General features: G+C 41.8%; 1 protein-coding gene across 12 annotated transcripts in view; it reads right to left on the bottom strand.

Annotated features, from left to right (window-relative positions):
• Positions 1–7927, bottom strand: part of SAP130 (Sin3A associated protein 130) — an 80859-nt gene extending 72932 nt beyond the window's left edge. For 3 of the 12 annotated variants that reach the window (XM_027056081.2, XM_027056084.2, XM_027056083.2), the window contains exons 1-2: positions 6924–7092; positions 6006–6123 (exon numbers count right to left, since the gene is read on the bottom strand). In XM_027056081.2, coding sequence (XP_026911882.1) covers positions 6006–6123; positions 6924–6995 — 190 coding nt within the window. In that variant the 5' untranslated portion in view covers positions 6996–7092. Of the gene's footprint in view, positions 1–6005; positions 6124–6923; positions 7096–7536; positions 7678–7769 lie in introns of those variants that run through there. The other 9 variants (XM_027056078.2, XM_027056086.2, XM_027056080.2 and 6 more) reach the window with 8 other exon arrangements.
• Between the last annotated feature and the right edge of the window lie 16611 nt (positions 7928–24538).

Genomic DNA, 24538 nt, shown 5'->3' with positions numbered 1-24538 from the left:
CATAGAAAATCCACTAATCCTTTGTATAAAATTAGATGAGTTTTTGCAGGAGTATACAGTATTCTAACCACAATACAATCACGATGGAGAACATTTTCCATTATTCTTACCGGTTCATTCATGCCCCTTTGCAGTCAGTTCCCTCCCTCAGACCCTCCTACCCCTTAGAAACCATTAATTTGCTTTCTAATACTATAGCTTTGTGTTTCCTGGAATTTCATACAAATAGAATCATACAATAATTGGTCTGTTGTGTCGGTTTCTTTCTCTTAGTATAGTCAGTCCTTGAACAACATGGATTTGAATTGCACAGCTGTACTTACACGCGGCTTTTGATACAGTACAGTGCTGTAAATGATTTTTTTCTTCCATATGCTGTTCTTTCTTTCTTTCTTTATTTTAGAAAGAGAGAGACCATGCATGTGCCTAAGCAGGTTCCACACTCAGCATGGAGCCTGACACGGGCACTGATCCCACAACCCTGGAATCATGACTTGAGCAGAAATCAAGAATCACACCCTCAACCAACTGAGCCACCCAGGTGCACCTCTTCCTTAGGCTTTTCTCTGTAACATTATCTTTTCTCTAGCTTACTTCATTATAAAAATATAGTATATGATATATAAAACACAAATATGTATCGATTGTTTATGTCATCAGTAAGGCTTCTGCTCAACAGTAGGCTATTAGTAAAGTTTTGGGAGAGTCAAAGTTATATTCAAATTGACTCAGAGGGCCAGTGACCCTAACCCTCAGGTTGTTCAACGGTTAACTGTATAATGTTTTTAAGGTTCATCTATGTTGTTCTATATGCTAGCAGTCTGCTCCTTTTTATTAAGTAGTTTTCCACTGTATGTGTAAACCAAACTTTATCTAGTCACCAGCTGATAAATTCTGGGTTGTTTTCAGTTTATGGCTATTGCTTCTAGGAACACTGATTCTAGGAACACTGAAGTATGAACATTGCTTCTAGGAACACTGAAGTATGAGTCTTTGAACATACATTTCCATTTATCTTGGGGAAATATCTAGGAATGGGATTGCTAGGTTGTATGGTCAAGTTTATATTTAACTCTATGAAGTACTGCCAAACTGTTTCGAAAGTAGCTAGATTATCTGGCATTCCCAACAAGAAGGTATGGATTCTACTTGCTCCATGAACACCTCAAACTTGGTATTGCTGGTATTTAATTTTAGTCAGTATAGTAGATATGTAGTATTTTCTGTGGTTTAGTTTGCATAGCCTTGAGGAAATAACACAATTGAGTATCTTTCATGTGCTTATTGGACATTCCTATAGCATCTTTGGTGATCGGTCTATTCAAAGTTTGCCCATTAAAAAAAATCAGAGTGTCTCAAATAGCAAAAGCTATTAAGTTACAAGAGTTCTTTACATATTTAGGATATAAGTCCTCTGCAGATATATTTATCCAAATGTCTTTGTGGCTTGCATTTTTGTTAATGGTGTCTTTTGAAGAACAGGCATTTTTAATTTTGATGAAGTACAATGTATCAGTTGTTTCTTTCATAATTAGTGTTTTTTGTGACCTAAACAGTATTTGGTCACTGCAGTTTCCATGTTTTCTTTTAGAAATTTTAAGTTTTACGTTTAGGTCCATAGTGATACATTGTGAGTTAATTTTCGTGTAAGGCAAAAGTAAAGGTTAAGGTTCATTTTTTCCATATGGATATTCTGGTGTTCAAGCACTATTTTGTTGAAAAGACTATCATTTCCCTATTGAATTATCTATGTACATTTATCAGAAATCAGCTGACCAGTATTATGTATGGGTCTGTTTCTGGATCCTCCACTTTCAATGATCTATATTTCTATCTTTATGCCAATACTACACTGTCTTGATTAGTGTAAGCTTACAGCAAGTCTTAAAATAACGTAGTAGAGTCTTCCTTCTTTTCTTTTTAGGGGGATCAAAATTGCTTTGTCTATTGTAGATCCTTTGGTTTCTACATAAATATAGATTCAGGCTGGCAAGTTTTACAAAAGGACATGAAAGGATTTTCATCAGGATTTTTAAAAATCTACAGATCCCCTTGGGTAGAACTATTATTTTAAAAATATTGAGTGTTCCAATCCATAGGCATGATTGATCATTTCATTTATCTAGGTTAAAAAAAATTTTTTTTTAATGTTTATTTATTTTTGAGAGAGAGAGAGAAACAGAGTGTGAGCAGGGGAGGGGCAGCAAAACAGGGAGACACAGAATCCAAAGCAGGCTCCAGGCTCTGAGCAGTCAGCACAGAGCCTGATGAGGGGCTGGAACTCACGTACTGTGAGATCATGACCTGAACAGAAGTCAGACACTTAACTGACTGAGCCACCTAGATGCCCCACTTTTATCTAGGTTTTTAATTATTCTTAGCCAATGTTTTTCATAGGTTTTTAACCCTAAGTCTTACACACGTTTTGTTGGTTTATCCTTAAATATTTTCTGGGGTTTTTTTTTTTTTTTTTTTTTGATGCTCTTGCAAATGACATTTTAAAAATTTCATTTTTCAAAAAAATTGCTAGTATTTAAAAATATAATTGGTTTTTATACATTGAACTTTTATCCTGAAACCTTTACTAATTTCACTTACTAGTTCTAACAGCTTTTTTCTTTTTTTTTTTTTTTAAAGTTTATTTATTTTGAGAGAGAGTATATGTGCACTCATGTATGCAAGCTGGGAGAGGGAGAGGGAGAGGGAGAGGGAGAGGGAGAGGGAGAGGGAGAGGGAGAGGGAGAGGGAGACGGAGAGGGAGAGGGAAAGGGAGAGGGAGAGGGAGAGGGAGAATCCCAAGCAGGTTCTGTGCTATCAACACAGAGCCCGACACAGGGCTAGATTTCACTAAGTGTGAGATGAAGACCTGAGCCGAAATCAAGAGTTGGATGCTCAACTGACTGAGCCACTCGGCTCCCCCTTTTCTTTACAGGGCTTTAAAAATTTTTTTTAAGTAATCTCTATACCCAATGTGGGCCTCGAACTTACCACCCCAAGATCAAGAGTCACATGCTATTCTGATTAAGCCAGGCAGGCACCCTAGTATTTTCTTTATATATGATGTTTTGAACCTTCCCTGTTATCCAAACAGATCTTCCCATAATTAAATTTTTGAGGGAATGGACAATTTAACAACTTTCCCCAAACCTATTTGTCCAGGAAGACTTTGATTTTTGACAATTTCATTAAGATACACTTTACTGACCATTTCCTGTTAAGATCTTTTTGAAACCATTTATCATTTCCTTCCAGATATCTGAGTTCTTCACTTCAGCTTATTTTTACCTGAAAAGAATCCTGAAAGGGTAGTTAAGAACACTGGTTGTAGTCTACACTTCTGAAATTTGAACGTGTTTGAGATCCTGATATGCTTTTACTTCTGATAAAAGCGATAGGAAATATCAAGAAAATATTTAACTCCTTATGGAAAACTTTTGTTTCCTTCTCTGAGAGCAATAGAAGGAAAAAACACACACTATTCACAAGTAAAATTACAGACAATTTTAAGTCAATGATTTCCTCAACAAAATCTGAGGGCAATTATTCCTAAATGACACCATTTTTAATAAGTAGCATAATTCTCTGCAAATAGACATTCAAAAATACTCCCTTTAAGCTATGCTTATTTATTTATTTATTTATTTTAAGAGAGAGAGAGAGAGAGAGAGAGAGAGCGAGCGCACGAGCATGCAAGTCAGGGAGGGGCAGAGAGAGGGGTGGAGAGAGAGAATCCCAAGCCAGCTCTGCACTGTCAGCGCAGCGCCTGATGCGGGGCTCAAACTCACAAACCATGAGATTGTGACCTGTGCCAAAGTTGGACACTTAACTGCCTGAGCCACCAGGTGCCCCTAAGCTATGTTTCTTTAAATTATTCTATGAATTTATATCAAAGACAAAATACTGTAAAAAATATTTATTAAAAAGCAAAGAACTTTAAATGGCTCTCTAAGGACTTGATGACCACTACTTTGTGTCCTATGATGTAGCAAGTACAGCAAATACAAAGGTACGCAAGGTGGACGTGGTTCTAGCCCTCATTCCAGGAGGTCCAACCCCTGACTTGCGGATGGTGGAATCAGTAAACACCTCCTAGAGAAAGTGACATCTGAGATGAAACCTCAAGGAAGAACAGGAATTAATCAGGTAAGTGAGTGTGAAAAGGAAGAAGGAAGATTGTGGCAAAAGGAACAGAATGTATAAAGTCTCAGAGTCAAGAAAATTGGGAACTTTTTGTCATTCATTTAGAAAATGAGTAGCTACTATTAAGCAGGAGACATAAAGTAGCTTAAAGTTATTTCAAGTCTAAAGAGAACTGAAATGAATTTATAACAAAAAAAAGTTGGCAGGAGGGAAGCAAAGGGATAATGAGGTTGAAACACTAGACAAAGGGCCATAGCTCACAGATAAGAGAGAGAGACAGAGCAATTAAAGATGAGGCCATGTTCCTGGTTTGAGCAATGAGCAGACAGTGGTACCATTTACCACGATAAGGAACTTAGGAAGCAGGAGGTGAAAAGGGAATAGAAAAAGAAATACTCCACTTTGCAGTGCCAACTTTTTTCTTGACACATTTAGAGAAAAGACCACTTGAAGGAGTTCCTCAACTTCAGCACTACTGACTGGACTGGATACTTGGGGGCACGGGGGCAGGGGAAGCTCTAAGGCCCATTTAGCAGCATCCCTGACTTTTAACTATCAGATGTCAATAGCACCCCCTAGTTGTGACAACCAAAAATGTATCCAGACATTGCCAAATTATTCCCTGGAATGCAAAATCATCCCTGCTGAGGACCACGGACCTATAGCACTCAAAGGGTATACAACCAAAAACTAACTGCATATATGTGTGCATTTTCCGTTGATCCTTGAACAATGTAGGGGTTAGGTGATGGCCACACCTGCAGTCAAAAATCTGCATATAACTTTTGATTCCCTTAAACTTAACTACTAATAGTCTATTGTTGAGTAGAAACCTTACCTGTAACAGTTGACTAATACATATTTTGTATGTTGTAAGTATCATATATCATATTCTTGCAATAAATGAAGCTACAGAAAAAAATGCTAGTAAGAAAATCATAAGGAAGAGGCACCTGGGTGGCTCAGTCAGTTGAGCAGCCCAGTCTTGACTTTGCTTTAGGTCATGATCTCATGGTTGTGAGATAGAGCCCCGCTTCCGGCTCTACACTGAGTGTGGAGCCTGCTTGGGATTCTCTCTTTCCCTCTCTCACTCTGTCCTTCCCCCACATTCACCTACCTTCTATCTCTAAAAATAAATTTTTAAAAAATTTTAAAAAAATTACTGAAAAAAGAAAATCATAAGGAAGACAAAATACATTTACAGTACTTTACTATTTTTTTCAGAAAAAATCCACATGTAATGGAGTTCAAACCCATATTTTTCAAGGGTCAAATGTACTTTTTTTTTCAAACCTTTTTCCTAGTTCATAGGCTCATAAAAGGCAAGAACTATGCCTTACACAGTTTGGACTCTCTCATGGCACTATTAATACTCTGGGTGTTAATTAAAGGAGAACACACTACTGTATTAAAAATATAGTTCTTGTAGGAATGCTTTAATGTAGGTTTCTGGTATACTCTAGTACATGTGAAAGAATTAAAAAAGGAATTTAAAAAGCCTTGTTTAGATTAGAATTGTAATATATCCTTTATTCGAATTTGATAACCTAGTATTTACTAAAATCCCACAAGGAATTTGCTAATTAAAAAAAATTTTTTTTAAATGTTTATTTATTTTTGAGAAAAAGAGAAACAGAGTGTGAGCAGAGGAGGAGCAGAGAGGGAAGGAGACACAGAATCGGAAGCAAGTTCCAGGCTCTGAGCTGTCAGCACAGAGCCTGATGTGGGGCTTGAACCCACGAACCATGAGATCATGACCTGAGCTGAAATCGGATACTGAACTAACTGACCCATCCAGGCACCCCCCCAAAACTGGCAACATTCTTAAAACAAGAAGCAATATAGGAGAACATCGCATATCTCACCTGTGGCAGCTGGGTTTATCAATCCTGCAGAACCACTGTTTGCAATCTGTGAAGGAGCCTGGCTTAGCCCAGTGGATGGGGTTCCTAACCGAGGAAACTGTTGAGAACTCATTTCCACCTGCAGTGCATACAGTCATATGGTTATTACTAAATTCTCACGTTAGAATCAATAATGAGAAATTAAAGCATCTCCAGTACCTATACTTTCCTTTAGAAAAGCAAATGCAGCATCATTCACCTAGAACAATTATTTGTGATCAATATACAGTGCAGAAGTAAACTAAATTCTGTTAAGTTTTTAGTGGACATAGGTTCAATAATAAAATCATTTGTGTGGTGTTGGGGGATACTATGACACTCCATAAATACAGCTTACCACTCTAAAAAATCAACACTGAATTCTGTACAACAGCCATATGACAGGTATTAACACAATACATACACATCGGTATAAAGTTTTATGGAAAACAGCATGTCCTTTTAAACACTGAAGCTTACACCAAGGTGACCACAACTGTCATGTGTATGTCATAGGAGGAATCTGAGGGGAGATACCTTGTTCTAAGAAATCAGAAACCTGACATCAAGACCTACTTCAAAAGAACTCTCAAATGATTTTCTGCACAGGCCTCCGTTTACCGATTTCCTCCCCCTTTCTCTCACAGACCACCCCCACCCCCCACTAAGCCAGAGGAACCAGAGACCTTCACCACTTTCTCTAAATCGACCCCCACTTTTCCCTCAAGAGCCAAGCTCTACCGGTCTTTCGATTCGCACGCAACCCCACCCCCACCCCAAAGCCCACCGCTGAGATTGGAGAACACAGGTTTCCAGACACACTTCAGGTGTCTGAGACTCTCGGGTTAGAGGGAGGACGGCATTCTAGGGATCCCTAGCACAAGCGGCGTGCCTCTTTACCTGCAGCCGCCGCCCGCCGCCCGCACCTCCCGCTTCCATCTCGCCGGGCTGGGGGTGCCGCGGAGGGCCCATCTCGGTGGCAGCGTTGGGCTCTGGAGTCGTGGAGACGGATCCTACCGGAGCCCACTTCGGGCCCGCCGCTGTCCAGCCCAGCCGGCCCCGCTCACCCCCGCCACCCCACCGGGGCTCAGCTCCAGTACTCTGCCCCCGAACCTGCCCCTACCTCCCCTGCCCGCCCATTGGCCCCACGCCGGGCGCGTCATTCGAGGGCCCGCACCAATCCGCAGAGGCCTGCGCGCTCTGATCCCGCCCCACCCTCCCGCCGACTCCCAGCCAATCAGGCGCGAGCCTCGCCGGGGCAGCCCAAACCCCTCGAGGCTGAGCCAATGGCAGAGGAAGACAAGCGCTCCCGGCGAGTGGGGCGGAGAGGTGGGAGGCCCCGCCTCGGTCGGGGTCTGAAAGCGGCGGGCGCAGGGCCCGGATGTGGAGAGTCACTTTAAACTGCTCCAGGAGCCAAACTCCCTGGGCCGCCCGCCCGCCGGCGTTCCCCCAGCCGCTCTACTTCCCCGCCAAGGCCCACGCCCGCCACGCCCCCAAGCCCGAAACAGCCCACCCCTCCTGGAGCCTCTCTCTTCCTTGCCGCAGGACACCGGGTCCCTGCCGCCGGCCCAACTGCCATGCCCAGCTCATGGAAAAGCGTAGATCTGAGCCGCAGGAGACGAGGCACCGCTGCCCTTCCCCAGGGACGCTCAGCGGGACGGACGCTGCAGCCCGGCTCAGCCGCCCCGCCCCCTCGTCTCCTCCCCTCTCCTCCCCTCCCCTCCCAGGCGCCCGTCCCGCCATTACCTGGGTGCTGCGCCGAGGGGCCGCCGCGCCGCCTCGAGCTCGCTCCTGTGCGCTCTCTGCTTTTGGGGCCGACGTCCTCAGGCTCTGGACCCGCCGCCACCGCCGGGGCGCTAGCACTCTGCCCCCCACCCCTCAGCCCAGCGCCGCTGCTTCCGCCGCCGTAACGAGCCTCTCATCTATTGGCTGGGGTAGACCCCGCCTCCCTCTGGGGAAGCCAGTCACCGCCCAGTATGAGCCGGAGAGCGGACGAGCCTGCCCCTCGTAGCCGCGGGGTCCTGTGGGAAATGTAGTCTCCGGTGCCAGGAGGGCGGGCCTGGGCGGGACCTCCGGGCGACCCGGCTCGTGTAACACACCCCTTTGCTGCCTAGAGTGGATTCTGCCTTTTCTCTTTGCTTAGTTAAAAGGTAGTGAATCCCACCCCTTTGCCTCAGCTGATGGCACTAGGTTGCATTTTCCCCATGGAGGTGCGGCACGGGAAAAGGGTAATGCAGGCCGACTGCAGCGGGCCGAAGAGGCCGCAGGCAGGGCCGAGGGTTTTCCTGACTGTGCTCACTTCCCCGCGCGGTGTGTGGGACTTGATGTCACCACCGAAGGCCAACCACGGCTAGCAAAGCCTAAGCACCGTGGGAGAATCGGGTGCGCTGAACTGGAGCTATTCTGTGGGGTTTGCGCCGAGCGCGCCGCCTCAGGCACTGCGCACCGGGCTGGGCCTCCCCAGAGCGGTACACCCTCGGGTTGAATCAGGCCGGCTAGAGGGGGTATCCTGACGCAAGGCTCGGGCACTGTGCACTTGCTCAGTTTTTTCCAGATTACAAAGAAGCCAAAGGGGATGGTGTTGCTTTGTTGTTTTGTTTGGGGTGGAAGATTGGAGTTTGTACACCTGTAGAAGTCTTAGCGAAAACTGGGGAAGCAAAATTTGGATCTGTATTATGTTCCCCTCCTCCTTTCCCAGATGGTAATTTAGGCCTGGACTTTTGTGACAAGTTAGAAATAAGAGGGGCTTAAATCTCTCCTTTCTATCGTGCACAGTTCTGTAAGATAACTGATTGGTAGGACGATTGTAGCTCAAGGCAACAAAGATGAGTCTCAAGTACCCCTCTCCTTCCTCAAGCCATTTTCTCACTTTCTTCCCTTCTCAGATTTCTTCTGAAAGTAACTGATGTGATATACTTTAGTCTGCTCTCTCCTTAGGCAGTCTCTACCCCTTGTTGGATTCTGCTCCTGCCACTCTTCTCAAACTGCTCCCCAAAAGTTGCTAGTAACCTACTTCACTCAGTGGTCCTTGCTTAGTTCTCATCTCCTCTACCTGGCTGACAGTAATTCCTCCTTAAAGTGTTCTTCCCTTGGCCTCTATAACCACGCTTTCTCCTTGTTCTACTCCTATCCTTATCAAACTCCATGGTACCTCTTCTTTCTCACAAATACAGCCTTCTCCAAGGCTCCAACCATCTTCTGATTTATACTATCTTCCTAACTGGTTTAATGCACTCTCACACTTTCAAATATCATTCTTGAAAATGACTCAAAATCTTATCTACACTATGTGACTTCTCTCATAGTTGTACACTTACAGGTCCACAAATATGTCTTACAACCCCCTGAAAAGTAACCGATAGAACACCTTTATTGATTTGTCTCATGTATGTACTCCTGATTTCTGGGTTTGATGAATGGCATCACCATCCTCTCTGCCTGTGGTTTTATTGTTGTTATTTTCCACTTTTCCATCTCCTAACATCACCATATATACCTCTATACCCCTTTTCCAATGGTTACCATAGCCTTGGCTCAAGCTTTCACTATTTCTTGTCTGGATTAGAGCAGTGCTGTAATGAGTGCCCCCATGTGAATCTCATCCTGCCCCCAATCTGTCCTCCACAGTTATTTTTCTAAAACATTAATCTGAGTCCATTCCTCCCATCCTTGGCATTCAGTAACTTCAGAATAAATCTCTAAATCCAGTATTCAAGGTCTTAATAATTTAATCCCTCCTACCCAAACATAGGATACTTTCTCAACAGTAGTTTACACCAAATTTCCATACAGTTTGACTTCCAGAGTTTTGCTCAAGGCTGACATGCCTTCTATAAAGGCCTCAACCTTCAGTGATCATCCGGTAGAGTCCTGCCGATTCTACGCTACCTAACTGGAAAGAAAAGGATTTATTATCTACTACAAGCCTTCCCTGAATTCCTCTCCTCCCTTCTCCTCCACAGGATACTTCCTGGAACTTCTTCAGTGCCTCTAATATAGCACTGTCTACTCTGTATTTCTCCTGGAGTAGGCAAAGAAACCACTGATCTTTATATCTCCAATAAACAGGAAGAATTCAATAAATGTTTGCTGAGTCTAGTCACAAACAAGTCAGAGTACATGAGTGAAATCTGAGTTTTCTTTAGTTACTAGGGATAGTCTCTGCTGCTGTATTCATGCATATCTCCAATCCTTCATATCATGTACACTTGAAGGAAAATCCATGGTTGTGTTGCTAGGTTTTAGAATCCCCATCTACTGGGCTTGGTGTGCTGAAGACAACCTCCTGGTGCCCTGGCTGGGATGAATCTTCCATATATCTCAGGTATTCAAGCCCCCTGTCAGTTTCAGGGACTCATTACTCTCTTGGATTCTTGAAAATGATGTTGCCCATACAAGAGAGTTTTGATGGATTGAGCAAAGACACCAACAGGTATGCATCTACTAGGTGGTTATCTAAAGAAAGGGAAGTAACTACTCCCCTTTGCCAACAAAGGGCACAGGTTCTCAATGCAAGTGTCCTGTGGTGGTCAGTCAAGTGTCAGCAGGTGGCCTATACGTGTTTGTGAAGTAAACAATGCCTTTGGTACTGGACCCCAATGGTTCTCAGTCTGTAAGAGCCTCAGTGGTCCAATGATACTCTTTGCAGTTCCTCTAAGTTCAGAAACTCCCATTGGCCCAGCTCTTCATACAGAGAAACCTAGTCCCTTCTGGTTTGCTCATCTGTAAAGGGAGAATACCGTTACCTATCTCTATCTTTTTGTATAGATTAAATGAACTATAGATATAAAGGATGTGATGTTTTTGAACTTTCTTATATCCATTGTCTTTATGACCTTCATCTGTTTATTACTGAGGCCAGACTCAGCATCTGTCTCCGCCTGGCACCACATTCTGTACCACTGTCCCTACCTCAAATGCATGTATGCTAGGTGTGGTGGGCAGACACTAGAATGACCTCTCATGATCCTCCTCCTGGTGTTTATTCCCTTGTATAATTCCTTTCCCTTGAGTATGAGGAGGACCCGTGATTTGTTGTAACCAATAGAATATGGCAAAGGTGACGAAATGCCACTCCATGACATGTCATATTCTATGAGACTGTCTTGCTGCCACACCTGATCTAGAGGCTCCTACCTGGGCTGATGAAACAGCCAAGTGACATGGCAAGGGACTGTAGGTGGCTTGTAGGAATTGTAAGCAACCTCTAGGATTTGAGGGTGGCCTCCAGAAAACACTTGCAAGGGCTTAGACCTTCAATCCTACACACCAAGGGAATTAATTCTGCCAACAACCTGGGTGAGCTTTGAAGCTGATTCTTACTTAGTCAAGCTTCTGGATGAGAACTTAGTCCAGTTGATACTTGTAATTGTAGACTTGGAAACTATAAGCAGAGAATGAAGCTAAGATACACCTGGGCTCCTGACCCACAGAAATTGAGATAATACATGTGTTGTTTTAAGCTGCTGAGTTTGTGGTGATTTGTTATTCAGCAATAGCTAACTAATACACTCAGAGTAGAGTGGCGTCTGATCCTAGGGCATCTATTCTATAGGCTGTCCTGAAGGAATATACTGTCCAAACTAGAAGGAATGTAATTGACCAAACTTCTCAATTCTCCAGAATTTGAAAGTAGAATTTGAAATATATAGAAGAAGAGAAGGAACAGAAGCTGAAAAGCTTGAGCATTAATGAAAACCATAAGAAAACTGAGCCAGAAACAGGCTGCAGCCATAGACAGAAAAGAGCAGCATAGAGTTCCCAAGGACAACTGAAAGTCGGGAGAAACCATAGAAGCAGAAACAGATAAGGGCCAATTCATTAGGCAGTGGGTGGGAGATGGACAATTACCTCTTAGAAAGCCAGAGCAACCAGAGCTCCTGGGTGGCTCAGTTGGTTAAGCGTCTGACTCTTGATTTCAGCTCAGGTCGTGATCTGACGATCATTGAGTTCAAGCCCCAGCACTGGGCTCTGTGCTGACAGGATAGAGACTGCTTGGGATTCTCTGTGTCCTTCTCTCTCTGCCCCTCCCTGCGGTATCTCTCTCACTCTCTCTCAAAAATAAATAAATAAACATTAAAGAAGAAAAAGAAAGCCAGAGCAGCCAGAGCAACCAGCTGACTCAGTCTCTAGAACTGACCCAGAGGAGGTTTGTGTGTCTTCAACTACAGCATCTGCATATACAGATGAGCCAGAGTGAACCCATCTTCTTTACAGCCATGCCCAACCTGTTGATAAGTTCACATTAACTTGAGTGAGTCTCACTGTAGCAGCCAAACCCTGTCAAGGTAAGGTGTGAACCTGAAGGCAGGCAGTTGAGAGGTGATACAGTGGCCATGCCATCTACAAAGATCCCAGTTGCTGTCTCCTGCTCTGCCAAATTTCATGATCCAAGTTGGCAGCACCAGCTCTAGCCATCTATTACTCTGGTTCCACCCCAGCTGGTCTAGTGCTAAGTGGACTGCAATTCAGTCGAGACACTAACCACCCACTAGTGTAGGCCTCCCCAGGTTGGGGGCAGGGTCCTCCCCAGGCTGCCCTCACTTATTGCCCCCAGCAATAAATTTCAGGGGGTCCCCAGGCCACTCGTACCTCTGACTAATTGGCTACAAATTTGGGGGGTTCCCACAAATTTGTTTAAAAACTCACCAGAATGACTCATGAAACTCAGGAAAGCGCTATAGTTACAGTTTTATTGTCAAGGACACACATACGGTGAGATCTGAGAGGAAGTGCAGATCTTGGATGCCCTCTTCTCACAGAATTGGGGTGCATCACCCTCCCAGCACATCAGTGTGTTCATCAGCCGGGAAACTTCTCTGAACTTCAATGTCTAGAATCTATAGTCGTATTTCACTATGTAAGCATGAGCAATGAAATCATTGGCCAGATGACTGAACTCAATCTCCAGCCCCTTTTCCAACACCAGAGCTGAAAGTCCCAGCCCTCTGCCCCCATCCTAGAGCTATATAAAGGCCCACCAGGAATCATCTCATTAACATAACAAAGTCACCCTCCTCATCCAGGAGATCCCAAGCTTTTTTGAAGCTTGCTGCCAGGAACCCAGCACAAAGACCAGACAAATTATTTATTGTACCACACCATCACATCTGTATTTTAGCCAGGAGTAAGGAGCAAAAAAGGCCCCATCTTTACTGGAAGCTGCACAGGACTATTCCACTAATATCTCAGTGGCTGGAACACAGACACTGTGTTGCAAAAGAGTCTGGGGACTGCAGGTGTTTTCCTTGACAGAAATGTGTCTAGCTAAAAATTGAAGACACTATTTTTAGGAAGGAAGGGAAGATTGGTCATTCAGTAGGCAACTAGTGGTATTTCACAGAACTCATGCAAAGGGTAGAGAGAAGCACAAAAGGCAGAAAGAATGTTTTTTTCATTTCAGCCTCTGTGGGAGGTTGAGATGTCAAAGAACCACTAACACAGCTGTGAATAGTTTCCATAGTAACAAATGCCAATGTCATGGCCCCCCAACCCTGAGATCTCACAGTGGCTGCCGGGAGCAGAGCTGTTAGTGTGCCCACATTAGAGGCTAGGTTACTGTCTGTGGTGTTACAAAGGACAAGAGAGATCACCCTGGCAGCCAGAGGAGAAGACAATGGCACATGTCCATTGGACATGTGGACAGACAGGAAGAATGGCCTATGGAGCAGACAGGAAGAATGGGCCACTCATTCCACCAATAGACTAAGTGACAGGCACTCCACAGAGGCTAGTTACACAGAGCCCAATGAAACACTTCCATCACCACCCTCAGAGAACATTATATAAATACAATAAAACTTCCCTGCAGAAGGCTAGGGGCAGAGTCACAGAACAAATAAGTGGTGACCATTATTATGACAATATCTTTACTCCCAGGCCTGTGTGACCATAGATATCCCAGTGAAGAACCATTGTTCAAACACTTTTTATAGAAGAATGTGCCTGAACACTGCCAGTGAGCAACTGGTGTTTTGGCTAATCCATAGTTCTTCCTCTTAGGAAAGACTCATCTCCACAACCCCACATATGGTGATGACAATCACATGGTCCTCTACCCTGACCACCAGGATTGGTATGGGCCCTGCTGGAAGAGTGAATTCTCTCTCATGAACTGGAAACTTATGTGGAGACATGGCAGACATTGAATGAGAATGGAGCCCAGTCATCTCATGGCACCCTTCAAGGTTCTGGTACACAGGATGCCAGAGATGTCTGGGCTCCCACCCTTTCTGGAGTCTGCTCTTTGGGCTCTTCTTTGGGTGCTGTGTGCCTTTGAGTATGTATCTGAATTAGTTTTCTGTGGCTGTTATAAAAAATTACCACAAACAGAAAGAACCCACATTTATTGTCTTACTGTTTCTCAGCTCATTCGTCCAATGTAAATCTCACCTGGTGTCAGGCAGGCTGTTTTCTGGAGGCTTTCCTTGCTCATGTGCCTTGTTGGCAGAATTCAGATCCCTGCGTTGGTAGGACCAAGGTCTTCCTTTCTTGCTGCTGTCAGCTGAGGGCTCACATTTCTTGGATCTGGGCTCTTTCTTCATCTTTAAAGCCAGCAATACAAGGGTCCCGCTCATGTTTTGAATCTCTTCTTCTTCTTCCATTTCATCTCTCTGAGCAAGCCGGGAGAAGCTCTCTGCTTTTAGGGACTCATGTGATTAAACTGTACCCACCAGAATAATGCAGGATAATCTCCCCATCTCAGGATTTATACCTTTAATTACATCTGCAAATCCCCTTTTGCCATGTAAGGTTCTAGGGATCGGAGGGTGGGCATCTTTGGTAGGCCATTATTCTATGTACCACGCTACATGTCTAATTAAGTCCTGGGGTTTGGGGATCTGATTTCTACCCTGACTCTGCTTCTAGTCAGCTGTCCGACACCAGACAAGACATTTCCTATCTTTATGCTCTCAGGTCACACCAGGAGTTCATGTTCTGGTAAGCCATGTTGGCAGAACTGCCATACAGGCTGACACAGGGCAGATGGAACAGGTCAGCTCCCTGGAGGAATCAGGGTAGATTGAGTATGAGGGTAAAAGCAGAGTTGCTCCCGAGGAGCCATGGGGGCAACTGGAAAAGCCAGAGAGGAGCAGAAGCATTGGAGCTGGGACATCTCCATGGAGGAAGGAAGAAGCTGGGGTACACCAAAAACCATAAAATACCTAGGAATAAATCCAACCAAAGTGGTGAAAAATCTATACACTGAAAATTATAGAAAGCTTATGAAAGAAATTGAAGAAGACACACATAAAAAAAGGAAAAATATTCCATGCTCCTGGATAGGAAGAACAAAGATTGTCAAAATGTCAACACTACCCAAAGCAATCTACATATTCAATGCAATCCCTATCAAAATAACACCAGCATTCTTCACAGAGCTAGAACAAATAATCCTACAATTTGTATAGAAGCAAAAAAGACCCCGAATAGCCAAAGCAATCTTGAAAAAGAAAACCAAAGCGGGAGGCATCACAATCCCGGACTTCAAGCTGTATTACAAACCTGTAATCATCAAGACAGTATGGTACTGGCACAAAAACAGACACTCAGACCAATGGAACAGAATAGAGAACCCAGAAATGGACCCACAAATATATGGCCAACTAATTTTTGACAAAGCAGGAGATAATATCGAATGAAATAAACACAGTCTCTTCAGCAAGTGGTACTGGGAAAACTGGACAGTGACATGCAGAAAAATGAACCTGCTCCACTTTCTTACACCATACACAAAAATAAACTCAAAATGGACAAAAGACCTAAATGTAAGACAGGAAGCCATCAAAATCCTCGAGGAGATAGCAGGCAAAAACCTCTTTGACTTAGGCCGCAGCAACTTCTTACTGAACATGTCTCTGGAGGCAAGGGAAACAAAAGCAAAAATGAACTATTGGGACCTCATCAAAATGAAAAGCTTCTGCTTAGAGAAGAAAACAATCAGCAAAAGTAAAAAGCAACTGACGGAATGGGAGAAGATATTTGCAAACAACATATCAGATAAAGGGTTAGTATCCAAAATCTATAAAGAAGTTATCAAACTCAACACCCAAAAAACAAATAATCCAGTGAAGAAATGGGCAAATGACATGAATAGACACTTCTCCAAGAAGACATCCTGATGGCAGACAGACACATGAAAAAGTGCTCAATATCTCTAATCATCAGGGAAATACAAATCAAAAGCACAATGAGATACCACCTCACGCCTGTCAGAATGGCTAACATTAACAACTCAGGCAACAACAGATGTTGGCGAGGATACAGAGAAAGTTGATATCTTTTGCACTGTTGGTGGGAATGCAAACTGGGGTACCCACTCTGGACAACAGTATGGAGGTTCCTCAAAAAATTAAAAATAGAACTACCCTATGACCCAGCAATTGCACTACTAAGTATTTATCTAAAGGATACAGGTGTGTTGTTTCGAATGGACACATGCACCCCAATGCTTAGAGCAGTACTACCAACAATAGCCAAAGTATGGAAAGAGCCCAAATGTCCATCGATGGATGAATGGATAAAGAAGATGTGGTACATATAGACAATGGAGTATTACTCGGCAATCAAAAAGAATGAAATCTTGCCATTTGCAACTATGTGGATGGAACTGGAGAGTATTATGCTAAGCAAAATTAGTCAGTCAGAGAAAGACAAATATCATATGACTTCACTCATAATGAGAACTTTAAGATACAAAAAAGATGAACATAAGGGAAGGGAAGCAAAAATAATATAAAAACAGGGAGAGGGAAGAAACATAAGAGACTCTTAAATATAGAGAACAAAAAGAGGGTTACTGGAGGGGTTGTGGGGGGGGGATGGGCTAAATGGGGAAGAGGCATTAAGGAATCTACTCCTGAAATCATTGTTGCACCATATGCTCACTCACTTGGATGTAAATTAAAGAATAAATTAAATTTTAAAAAAGTAAGCTATAAAACAACTTTAGTTTGATATCTATTGGCAATGATAACCCAATAAATTTTTTAAAAACCAAATTCACAAATACATATAGGAACATACGTTAGAGACATTGTGGGTTTGGTCCCAGACCACTTCAATAAAGTGAGCATCTCAATAAAAAAAAAAAAGATGCTAGGCCACTATGCTGAGTGCCAGTACAATGTTAGTGGGAAGTCAAGCAGTATCAGGGCATAGCCATCCTGACAGGCTGCAGAATCAGATCTCATACCTACTCCCTCTCCCTAAGGCCTCTTGTGGACTCCATGGGCCTTTTTTTCAGATGCTCAGTCTGGACCCTTTTGACTCTTGGTGGCCTCAGACCCTCTGAAAAGTTGGCATATGATTCCATTCCTGGACACATTCCCTACTGCCTCTTTCACCTGCCACACAGAAGCCATAGACCATATAAAAAAGTCCAGTGGGCACCCTCTCCAGGTGCGGAGACTTGCTCCAGGCCTGCCTCCTTCCCCTTCTACAAAGCTTTGTTTGGCAAATCCCCTGGAGTCCTCACTGCTTAACTACTTCCACTGATAATACCTTTGATCAGCTAAGCCAGTTGGAGTCCAGCCCCTTCAGGAAGGAGGTGATCCACAAAATCTACTGGGCCACTGCAGCCTCTCTTGGATCTGGAATAGGGAAAAGCACAGGGGGCTTGCCAGACCTGTCTGGGCCCTTTTTTCCTTCCTGATCCACACATCTCGAAATCACCTGGCTTTCTCTCACACTAGATTGAGCCATCTAGCTCAAAGACCTCTGTTCTAGAGCCTCTTTTTCCAGCAAGCTGGCCTTGAGAAAAACTATCTGCTTTGGGAAAAGGAACTCTTCACCATAGAGGTCACCTTTGGAGGCCTGACTCTCTGGAGTCTAGCATCCTTGTGAAGAGTCCTCAGATGGCTCTAGAGCTGGCAGTCCTGCTTTTCAGCATTTGAGTATACTTCCCTATTTGCTTTTAATCATTTAAAGTTGAAAATTTTAATTCCACCATAGATAATATATAGTGTTATATTGGTTTCAGGTATGCAGTATAGTGATTCAACCAGTCCATAACATTACTCAGAGCTTTTCAAGATAAGTGTATTCTTGATCTCCTTCACTTATTTCACCCATCCCCCTACCCACCTCCCCTCTGATAACCATCAGTTTGTACTCTACAGTAAGAGTCTGTGTTGGTTTTTCTCTCTTTTTGTTCCTTTGTTCATTTGTTTTGTTTCTTAAAATTCCATATATGAGTGAAATCATATGGTATTTGTCTTTCTCTTGACTGGCTTGTTTCACTTAGCATTATACTCTCTAGATCCATCCATGTTGTTGCAAATGGCAAGATTTCCTTCTTTTTTATGGCTGAATTATACTACACTGCATATATATACTATATCTTCTTTATCCATTCATCTATTGGTGGGCACTTAGGTTGCTCCCATAATTTGGCTATCGTAAACAATGCTGCAATAAATACAGGGATCCATGTATCCCTTTGAATTAGTGTTTTTGTATTCTTTGAGTGCATACCCAGTAGTATGATTACTGGGTCACTGGGTAGTTCTTTTTTTTTTATTTTTTGAGAAACCTCTATAATATCTTCCATAGTGGCTGCATCAGTTTACATTCCCATTAACAATGCATGAGGGTTCTATTTCTCCACATCCTCACCAACACTTGTGTTTCTTGTGTTGTTGATTTTAGCTATTCTGACAGGTGTGAGGTGAAATCTCATTGTAGTTTTGATTTGCATTTCCCTGATGATGAGTGATGTTGAGTATTTTTTCATGTGTCGGTTGGCCATCTGGATGTTTTCTTTGGGGAAATGTCTCTTCATGTCTCCCACCTATTTTTTAATAGGATTCTTTGTTTTATGGATGTTGGGTTGTATAACTTTAAAATATATTTGGGATACTATTTGCTGTGCAGGAACTTTTTATTTTGATGTAGTCCCAATAGTTTGTTTTGCTTTTGTTTCCCTTCCCCCAGAAGACATATCTAGGGAGAAGTTGCTATGGCCCATGTCAAAGAGGTTACTGCTTGTGTTCTCCTCTAGGATTTTTGTGGTTTCAGGTCTCACATTTGGCCCTTAATCCATTTTGAGTTTACTCTTGTGTATGGTGTAAGAAAGTGGTCCAGTTTCATTCTTCTGCATGTTGCTGTCCAGTTTTCTCAACACTATTTGTCAAAGACACTGCCTTTTCCCCCACTGCATATTCTTTCTTGCTGTGTTGAAAATTAATTGGCCACATAACTGTAGGTTTATTTCTGAGCTTTCTATTATTATGTTCCATTGATCTATGCATCTATTTTTTTGTGCCAATACTATTTTGTTTTAACTACTATCGTTTTGTCTGGAAGTCTGAAATTTTATCATGACATTTTAATCTATGTCAATAAGAGCATTTTTGTGGATATAAACAGCTAATTCAGGCATTGGTCAGCTGTTCTGTTTACCCTTCTTGGCTTAGTCTCTCCTTTCTTCACTGTTCCTTCATTATCCCTGATGCTCTTCTGATTCCTCTTTTTCCCGCAGCTCTGACAATGTCCCAGGCCCTCCCATCTACTATGCCCTTACTCCACCACCCCTCCCCCAAAAGCTGAGCAGGGACCTGACAGACAAGTCTTCTGTGCAAGAAGAATTATCAGAATAATCACGAGCGAGAATATGTCCCACGTTGGCAAGAAAGAAATGGAAATTACTTCAGTTTTGTCCTTGGCCAGATTGGAGTTGCCACCCTGAGGTAGTGTGGCACCAAGGGAATCACAGAGGGAGAGGCAGAGAAGACCTCTGGACACCAGAAGTCACAGCTCCCAAGGGTCTCCTGGATAGAGAAGCTGAAGTAAAAGGAAATAGAAAATTCCAGAGGGGTCAGAGAGACATTTAAAAATATTTCCAAGTGTTGATATTAAATTTTTTTCTTATTTTATGAATTCTGTGCAGTTAAACAGTTCTAACACAGGTATTCCTGTCTGATCCCAAATAAAAGTGACAATACTGGACTTGTCATCTTGTTCCACTATTGCAACCACTTTACCACTACAGCCTTGAATATCTGAGATGCCTGTAAAGTCAGCACAAATGGGACTAGGAATCTGCCTCTTTCAGGTATCTTTGGACAGTGAAGGAAAGTCAGATGGGCCTATATCCTGGAAAGCTAGAGAACCAGAGAACAACAACAACCAAGTTAGTGAATGTAGCAAGGTCATAGAATATATGGTCAATATATAAACATCAATTCTGTGTCTATATAATAGTGATGAACTTTAAGAAAATGAAATTTAGAAATAATACCATTTATGATAGCAACAAAAATAAAATACTTATGGGTAAACTTAGCAAAATACGTATTTACAAAACACTGTATATAAAAAATCTCCAAAGATTGCTGATAGAAACTGAAAAATGAAATAAGTGGAGATACATGCCATGAGTTTAGATTAGTAGACTAAATGTTAAAGGGACAATTTTGCCCACATCAATCTATGGATTCAACATAATCCCAATCAAAATCCCAGCAAACTCTTGCAGAAATTGACAAGCTGGTTCTAAAGTGTACAAAGAGATACATATGTTTGTATACACATGTAATGGATATACACATTTTAGAATCAGGAGATGCAAAGGACCTAAAACAATCTTTTTTTTTTAAATATGCATTTTTGAGAGAGGGAGAGAGGGAGAAAGAGCATGCACATGCACGTGTGCAAGCTGGGGAGGGGCAGAAAAAGGGGGACAGAGGATCCAAAGCGGGCTTCATGCTGACAGCAGAGAGCCTATGTAGGGCTTATACTTGCAAACCATAAAATCATGACTTGGGCCAAAGTTAGATGCTTAACCAATTGAGCCACACAGGGTCCCCAAGACCTAAAACAATCTTAAAAACAAAGGATAAAGTCAGAAGACCTATACTACCTGATTTCAAGTCTTTCAAGACTTAGTGTAAAGCTACAGTCATCAGGACAATGAAGTATTGCAGTAAGGATAGCTATGTCATCCAATGGAACAGAATAGAAAATGTAGAAACAAATCCCCCTTCTGTACAATAAATTGCATTTCCAAATTGTGCAAAGATAATTCAATGGGAATATAATTATCTTTTCAATAACTGTTGTGAGAGCAGTTGCATATTTGAATGGAAAGAAGAAGAATGTTCACTTTTACCTGAAAGTACATGTAAGAATTAACTCATGCTGAACTTATAAAAAAGCCCCTTAAATGTGTTCAAAGAAATAAAAATGAAATAAAACTATTATTCCAATGTCTTAGTTGTTATATAAATATTAATGAAAATGCCTCAGTGTCATATTTAATGGCATATTGTGTGTCAAAGAAGAAGACATTTAAGAAATACTCACCTATCATGCATGGATATAGAATATGTCATAGTTTTTAATTACAGTGTAGTTGACATATAGTATATTAGTTTCAGGTATACAATATAGTGATGCTATAATTATGTATACTACAAAATTGTCACCACAATATAGTTACCATCTGTCATCATACAAAGTTATTACAATATTATTGACTATATTCCCTATGCCATACTTTTCATCTTTGAGATTTATTTATTTTTGTAACTAGAAGTTTGTACCCTTTACCTACTTCACCTATACACCTATTGCCCATTTGGCAACCATCAGTTTGTTTTCTGTATTTATGAATCTCTTTTCTGTTTTGGTGGTGGTGGCGGTGGTGGTTTTGTTTTTTGGTTCCCACATACAGGTGAAATAATCTGATATATGTCTTTTACAGTCTTATTTGTTTCACTTAGCATAATACCTTCTAGGTCCATCCAGGTTGTCATGAATGACAAGATTTCATTCATTTTTATGGCTGAGTAATATTCCATTGTGAATATACACCATATCTTCTTTATCTATTCATCTGTTGATGGGCACATACGTTGCTTCCATATATTGACTCTTATAAATAATGCTGCAATGAACATAGGGTTGCAAGTATCTTTTTGAGTTAGTGTTTTCATTTTCTTCTGATAAATACCCAGAAGTAGAATTTCTGGGTCATAAGATATTCTATTTTTAATTTTTTATTAAAATTTTTTTAATGTTTATTTATTTTTGAGAGACAGAGCATGAGCTGGAGAGGGGCAGAGAGAGAGGGAGATACAGAATCCGAAGCAGGCTCTAGGCTCTGAGCTGTCATTACAGAGCCCAACGTGGGGCTTGAACTCACAAACCATGAGATCATGAGCTGAAGTCAGACCCTCAACTGACTGAGCCACCCAGGTGCCCCTATTTTTAATATTTTAAAAGTTTATTTATTTATTTTGAGACAGAGAGAGAGCACGGTAGGGGCAGAGAGAGAGAGGGAAAATCTCAAGCAGGCTCTACACTGCCAGCACAGAGCCTGACGCAGGGCTGGAACTTACAAACCATGAGATCGTGACCTGAGCCAAAATCAAAAGTTGGATGCCTAACCGACTGAGCCACCCAGGCGCCCCTGTTTTTAATTTTTTGAGGGACCTCCATACTGTTTTTCGTAGTGGCTGAAGCAAATTACATTTCCACCAACAGTGCATGAGGGTCCCCCTTTCTCCACATCCTCACCAACACTCTTTGTTTCTTGTGTTGTTGATTTTAGCCATCCTAACAGATGTGAGGTGATATCTTATTGTGGTTTTGATTTGTATTTCCCTGATGAAAGTGATGTTGAACATCTTTTCATGGGTTTGTTGGCCATCTGGATGTCTTCTTTGTAAAAATGTCTATTTATGTCTTCCGACTATTTTTTAATTGGATTATTCGTTTTTTGAGTGTTGAGTTTTGTTTTTAAGTAAACTCTACATCCAATGTGGAGCTCAAACTCAATACCCCCACGATCAAGAGTCACATCAGCTACAGACTGAGACAGCCAGGTGCTCCTGGGTGTTGAGTTTTATAAGTTCTTTATATATTTTGGACACTAATCCTTTATTGGGTATGTCATTTGCAAATACCTTCTCCCATTCTGTAGGCTGCCTTTTAGTTTTGTTGATTGTTTCCTTCACTGTGCAGAAGATTTATTTTTTTATTAAAATTTTTTAAAAGTTTATTTACTTTGAAAGAGAGAGAAAGCAAATGAACTGGGGAGGAGCAGAGAAAGGCAGAGAGGGAGAGAATCCCAAGCAGGCTCCATACTGCAAGCACAGAACCCTATGTAGGGCTTGAACCCTTGAACCATGAGATCATGACCTGAGTTGAAATCAGAAGTTGGAGGCCCAAGCCACCCAGGTGCCACAGAAGATTTTTATTTTGATGTAGTCCCAATAGTTTATTTTTGCTTTTGTTTCCTTTCCCTCAGGAGACATATCTAGGAAGAAATTGCCAAAGCCCATGTCAAAGAGGTTACTGTCTGTGTTCTTTTCTAGAATTTTTATGTTTTTAGGTCTCACATTTAGGTCTTTCATCCATTTTGAGGTTACTTTTGTGTATGGTGTAAGAAAGTGGTCCAGTTTCATTCTTCTGCATGTTGTGGTCCAATTTTCCCAACATCATTTGTTGAAGAGACAGTCTTTTTCCAATTGGATACTCTTTCCTGCTTTGTCAAAGATTAATTGACCATGTATTGTGGGTTCATTTCTGGCTTTCTATTCTATTCTATTGATCTATGTGTCTATTTTTGTGCCAGTACCATACTGTTTTGATTACTACAGTTTTGTAATATAACTTGAAGTCTGGAATTGTGATGACTCTGGCTTTCCTTTTCTTTTTCAAGATTGCTTTGGTATGCAGGGTCTTTTGTGGTACCATATACATCTTAGGATTGTTTATTCTAGCTTTGTGAAAAATGCTCATGTTATTTTGATAGGGATTACACTGAATGTGTAGATGGCTTTGGGTAGTGTAGACATTTTAACAGTATGTTCTTCCAACCTATGAGTATGGAATGTCTTTCCATTTCGTTGTGTCATCTTCAATTTCTTTCATGAGTGTTTTATAGTTTTCAGGGTACAGGTCTTTCACATCTTTGGTTAGGTTTATTCCTAGGTGTCTTACGTTCTTGGTGCAATTGTAAATGGGATTGATTCCTTAATTTCTATTTCTGCTGCTTCATTATTGGTTTATAGAAATGCAACAGATTTCTGTATGTTGATTTTGTATCTTATGACTTTACTGAATTCATTTATCAATTCTATCAGTTTTTTGGTAGAGATTTTCAGGTTTTCTATGTATAGCATCATGTCACCTGCAAATAGTGAAAGTTTCACACTTCCTTGCCATTTTGGATGCCTTTGATTTTTTAAAATGATTTATTATTTCTTAAGTTATTTTTATTTTTTTAAAAAATTTTAAATGTTTATTTATTTTGTACAGAGAGAGAGAGAGAGAGAGACAGAGTGTGAGTGGGGGAGGGGCACAGAGAGTGGGAGACACAGAATCTGAAGCAGGCTCCAGACTCCAAGCTGTCAGCACAGAGCCTGATGCAGGGATTGAACTCACAAATCATGAGATCATGACCTGAGCCGAAAACAGATGCTCAATCAAGTGAGCCACCCAGGCACCCTTAAGTTATTGGTTATTTATTTATTTATTTATTTATTTATTTATTTATTAGATTTTGTTTT

The sequence above is a fragment of the Acinonyx jubatus genome, chromosome C1 (genome assembly GCF_027475565.1).
Source record: "Acinonyx jubatus isolate Ajub_Pintada_27869175 chromosome C1, VMU_Ajub_asm_v1.0, whole genome shotgun sequence".
NCBI lineage: Eukaryota > Metazoa > Chordata > Mammalia > Carnivora > Felidae > Acinonyx > Acinonyx jubatus.
The sequence above is the reverse complement of the archived record's forward strand: the minus strand, read 5'-3'. Positions and strand labels throughout refer to the sequence as shown.